General features: G+C 50.5%; 1 protein-coding gene across 1 annotated transcript in view; it reads left to right on the plus strand.

Annotated features, from left to right (window-relative positions):
- PKD1 (polycystin 1, transient receptor potential channel interacting) overlaps nucleotides 1-5662 on the plus strand; it is a 44923-nt gene that overhangs the window by 987 nt on the left and 38274 nt on the right. The window contains exon 2 of the mRNA XM_025048408.1: nucleotides 8-69. Coding sequence (XP_024904176.1) covers nucleotides 8-69 — 62 coding nt within the window. The remainder of the gene's footprint in view (nucleotides 1-7; nucleotides 70-5662) is intronic.

Consider the following 5662-nt stretch of genomic DNA (forward strand, 5'->3'; position numbering starts at 1 on the left):
CAACTGCTCTGGCCGCGGATTGCGGACGCTCGGGCCCGCGCTGCGCATCCCCGCAGACGCCACCGCACTGTGAGTATCCCGCCGATGGGCGACGGGGGCCGGGCGGTTGCCATGGCGCCAGGCGGGTGGACGGACTGAGGGGCAGTGGGGGCCTGGCCGGGCGCAGGGCGTGGGGAAGCCTCACCGCGTCTGCACCCTCGTGGGAGAGGCCCCACCGGGCAGTACGCCGGCCTGGCGGGCCTCGCAGGGCGTGGGCGCGTCCCAGGCCTCTAGAAGGGGAAACGGAGTGCCGGCCAGGCCTCTCCCAGGGCGAAGCTCCAGCGTAGTGAGGTCCGCCCGACTAAATAAGGAAAACTTGAGACCGCGGCCGGCTGTCAGCCCGCCTAGCATGGACAGAGGGAAACAACAATCCCGGTTTCTGTAAAAGCAGAGACATCCCACTCGGTGGGGCTCTGCAAACGTGAGCTGATAGGGAGCCTGTGGCAGCGTGCGGGGGCGGGGTAGGGCGGTCTTTGAAGGGAGACTGCAAACATTTAAACTCTAATTAGAGACTAATAGGATGCAGCCTGGCTTGATGATCCCCTGCACATGGGAGCCCGGGTGAAAGAAGCCAGGAGGTGAGCTGTGTGGGATGGCAGGAAAGGCTTCCCGGTAGAGGTGACTGGATAAGGGTTTGATGGATGTTTAAGAATTGGTCTGAAACTTAAGGAGCGGCAGGAAGGTGCGTCCAGGGGAAGGGAGAAGGGAATCATGCGTACAACGACCTGGAGGCTAGCCTTGGTCATGTGTAGATGTAGGGAACACCCCAAGAGTAGCAGCTGCAGGGGATATATGAGGGATTTGGGGCACAATGGGAGGTATGCAGGGGTCCTGAAGGGTTTCAGGTGTCCTGTCTAGGGCTCTGATGTTATCCTGGGAACAGTGAGTGAACGGGGTTGCCACAGAGGGGTTTAAAACGCTGAAGAGCTGTTGTCAGGTTTGAATTTTGGAAGTAGTAATAAGATCCTTTATGGAGAGTTGCCTTGAGTGAGGTACTGTGCCTAGCTCTGGTTGTGGTCAACATGCTTAACTCTCTCTGTGACTCTGAGGTGGAGGTATGGTGAAGATCCCCATTTTACAGATGAGAAAGCCGAAATGCAGGTGATGTAACTTGTCCAAACACAAGTACCAAGTAGCAGCGGGTTGTACATGGTAGAACTGATTTTTGTCTGTGAGGTGCCCAGGACCCCAGAGTTGGAATGAGAAAAGTGCTGGGGGCTGAGATTTGCAGACAGTTGTCTCTGGGACTGGGGGCAGGCTCAGGGCTTCCTAATCCACATCCTTATGAACCCATTTGGATTTCTTGGGCACTTCCAGGCATCTAAGGCAGAACTCCATCTCTCCTTGGCCAGACTGTTAAATCTGGAGGTGAGCCCTGGCATTCAGTTTTGTAACATTGTTCCCTGAGTGACTCCAGCATGTAGCCTCTTTTAATTAGGGGCCCAGTGGTCAATGTTCAGATGAGTTTGGATGTTGGGGGTGGGGTGAGGTAGGGGTGGGTGCTTCTCCTGAGTGCTCTGAATATTCTTGGGACTTTGCTGGGTGAACTTGGGGTTGGGAGAAAAGCAGATTCTCCAGGGTCAGCCAGGAGCCATGCAGACCCCTCTGGGCCTATTGTCTTGCTCCTTGAAGCATTTGCCATCTCTGTTGTCTCTGGAGATGAGCCTCCTGTTTGCCACTAGCACTGCTATAATTATGTTAGACACACCCCACCCCTTGTTTCTTGATGCTATGGGTAAGGTTACCTCTGTCCTTGGTGGGCTGGGAGCCCCTGGGATTCAGGCCTAGCTCTTGCTGGTTAGTCTCAGGTGGCTTCCAGAAGCTGTCCAGGGAATAAACAATGCCAGTGGGTCTGAGGCCTTCAGCAGGGCTTAGGCAGCTCTTGGAGACAGTGATGGAGCCCGAGCCTATTACCTTGCATGTGTCCTCTTAGGCTCTGTTCCTGGGTTTTGGAAGTCCTGAGATCTGGCAGCCTGGCCTAGCTTGAGCTGGCAGGATTGCCAGGGTTGTTGGCCCCTCTGAGTGTGCATCGAGACCCTGGGAGGCAAGTGGATAGCAAGTAGAGGAGACTCCATGCTCTTCTTTATACCTCAGAGCTACTTCTGAAATTTCCAGAAAGCTGGGGGCGAAGACCTATGAGAAACTGGGCCCTTGGGTGCAGATGGTAAGGCCCTCACTGGTCCCCCATCTGTACTCTATGGGCTACCTGGGCCATTCTGCCTATTAACCCTGCATATCCCCTTCTCAGGGAGAGGGAAATAGGTGAATCTTCTCCAAGGGAGAAGGGCTGAGTTTGGAGAAGCTAGGGAGCCTTCTGGGTGAGGGTGTGCATGTGTAGGGGATCTAGCAGTTTCCTCTGAGGGGCTTGGGCCTGGTACCTCGGTCATCAGTGTCTTGCAACCACCCCTCCATCTGAGACTCTTTGGCCAGCCTGAGGTGGGACAAGACAGCCATATCTAGACCTGGGAGGGAAGCTGGTCTGTGGGAGGATTCCAGGTTCCCAGACCCCACTCTTTCTTGGGTTAACTGATGCTGCAGGGAGTTGGCAGCCTGAAAATTGTGATTTTTTAAAAACTTTATTATGGAGAATTTGAACATACACAGAAATAAGCAGAATAGTGTGAACCTCACAGACCTACCACCCTGTTGCTTGTCCTGCCCCTCTACCCCCGCCCATTTTTGAACCAAATTCCAGCATCTTATTCTCTGATCTATAAGCACTTTGGAGTGTATGGCAACACCATGATCGTACCTACAACACCCTGATCTCATTACATGTCCAGTGCGTTCAAATTTTTGGTTGTCTCGGGGTTTTTTTTTAGGTAGTTTGAATTAGGATTCAAATAAGGTCCACACAATACAATTAATTGGTGTCTTTTAAATCTCTGTTGGTATATAGGCTTCCCCTTCATCTCTTTTTTTTTCCTCATGAAATTTGTTGAAGAAACCAGCTTTAACAGTACTTGGGATAGGGTTGCATTTCTGTGTCACCTCCATGGTGTCATCCAATGTGTCCCTCTGCCCTCTGTGTTTCTTGTAGATTGACAATTGGGTCCATAGCTACATTGTGGGGCAAGTCATATTTCAAGTGTTCCAGAGCCACTTGTGGCCAGTGGCTACCGTGTTGCACAGGACAGCACAGAGATAGAATGTTTGTCACCGCAGAAAGTTCTTGGTTCTTAAAGTGCTTCTCCAGGTGTGCTCTGTAGATCAGTTAGTTTCAGGTGAGGGTGATTTTGGCTGACCACATCTCAGGTGTTGTGTACTGCTAATTTTGGCCAGGGGCCCATACTGGGTTTATGTACTGTCTCATGCATGTGTTGGGTCTGGGTCTAGGCTTGGAACAGGGACTCAATAGGGACTTGGTTCGCTGATAAAGATATTAGGGGCCTTAAGGTCTTCTGTTGGCTGAGAGTAGTCAGGGCCTTGCTCTTCCTTACCTGTGCCCCTAAATGACAGGAGAGTGGGGAGGATATTAGGGGAGGCACAGACCCCTGGGCTTGGCCTGGGCCTGGTGTGTGCATAATGTGCTAGACTGCAGGTGCCACATGCATTGTTGCCTTAAGGGCTGGGCCGGCCACAGAGAGGCCCTCCCTTCTGTGAGCCCTCGGCATTTGGAGGCCTGACTGCTGTGTGCTGGTCCTGTGCTTGGGGTCTTCAAGGCTTACCTTTCTGAGGCTCGGTTATCACTGGGAAGCTGATGTTAAACCAAAGACACAGATGATGGGGCAGGGGCCATTTTGGAGGGGCTGCCCAGAAGGACCCCCACTGTAAGTGACATTGAAACCAAGATTCAGTGTTTGCACAGGAGTCATCCAAGGGCTGGGGAGAGTTTCCCAGATAGAGGGGACAGCCTGGCAGAGTCTCAGATGGAGGGCTAAGAGGTGGGGCCTTTATTAAGAGAGCAGGTGGGGACAGCATTGAATGGTCCAGGAAGAAAGTGATGTGCTTGGCATTTTCTAGAAAGAAACTGGCTGCTACTTGAAGATAGTGGGTACTGGGAGGACTTGGGCATCCAGCACATTCAGCTGGTCTCACTTTCAGGTTCCTCGAGCTGCGCACAAGGCTGGCACTTGAGAATTCAGACTAAAAATGCGCATGTAATGTTAGTTTCCTGATGAAACATGGAATGCAAATTTGCCAGAACTGTGGACAGGAAGGTACATAAGCCTTCTGTACGTGGTCCTCCACACAGGGACTGCAGAGCGGAGAACATGTGCAAATCATCTATCTGATGAGGAACTTGTAGCCAGAATATATAAAATACTCTCATGACTCTGCTAAAAAGACAAATGATCCAATTAAAAAATGGGCAAAGGATCTGAACAGATATAGCTTCAAAAAAGATATGACCAATCAGTACATGAAAAGATGCTTAATGGCCAGCTTTCAGGGAAATGCAAATCAAATTACAGTGAGATACCATTTCATATCCACTGGTATGGTGATCACCAAAAAGATAGACAATAATGGGTGCTGGTGAGGATGTGGAGAAATTGGAACCCTCCTCTATTGCTGATGTTGAACCCGGAATCCGCCCTTTGGAAAACAGTCTGGAAATTCCTCAGATGATTAAACAGGATTCAGCAATTCTGTTTCCAGGTTTCTACCTAAGAGAAATGAAATATATGTCCACACAAAGACTTGTATACAAACGTTCATAACAGCATTATTTATGGTAGCCAAATGTGGAAACAACGCAAGTATCCATCAGCAGATGAATAGATAAACAGAATGCAGTCTGTTACAGTGGAATATTACTCAGCCGTAAAAAGGAATGGAGTACTGACACATGCTACAATTATGGATGAGTCTTACAAACTTGATGCTTACAAACTTGGTGCTAAGTGAAAGAAACCAGACACAAAGGCCACGTATCAGATGACTTTTCTGATATGAAATGTCCAGAATGGGGAAATTCATGGAGAAATCCAGAAAGCAGGCCCGTGTTGTCTATAGCTGGGGCGGGGAATGGGTTTGGGGGGATGATGGCCAAGGAGCGTGGAGTTTTTGTTTGGAGTGATGGAAATGTTCTGGAATTAGATAGTGGTGATGGTTGCACAACCTCGAGAATATACTAAAGCCACTGAATTGTATGCTTTAGAAGGGTGAACTTTATAGTATGTGAATTGTGTCTGAATTAAAAGAACAAATCTCGGAAGAAAATACCTAGGGGGGTGGCCCCCTCCCCACCACTGCCTCATCCTCTCCTTCCATGGTTGCCAAGTGCCAGGCTCCGTGCTAGGCCCTTTCTGCTCTTAGTCTCAGAGTGCCTCACACAGTGCTGTGGCCGTGGCACCACTTTTGGGCCCATTATACAGACCAGGACACTGAGACTCCTGGAGATTGGGTCATTTCCTAGAGTCACATGGCTGGCAAGTTGCAGCAGAGAGGTGATTTCATCAGCACGTTCTGGGGCATATCCTGGCAACTGCATACAGGGGCCTGGGGTACAGCACCAGCAACCTGGCTTGTAAAACCATAGAGAGGTGGCAATGGGGGTGTCTATCCCTGAGTGAGACCGGATAGGCTCTAGACTCAGGCCCCATGTGCTTGCTCATCCCTGCCATACTCTTCCCACCAACTCTTCCACACTTCTCTCTGCCGTTTCTGTTCTGGTCCT

The sequence above is a fragment of the Pteropus alecto genome, unplaced genomic scaffold, assembly GCF_000325575.1.
Source record: "Pteropus alecto unplaced genomic scaffold, ASM32557v1 scaffold44, whole genome shotgun sequence".
In the NCBI taxonomy this organism is placed as follows: Eukaryota; Metazoa; Chordata; class Mammalia; order Chiroptera; family Pteropodidae; genus Pteropus; species Pteropus alecto.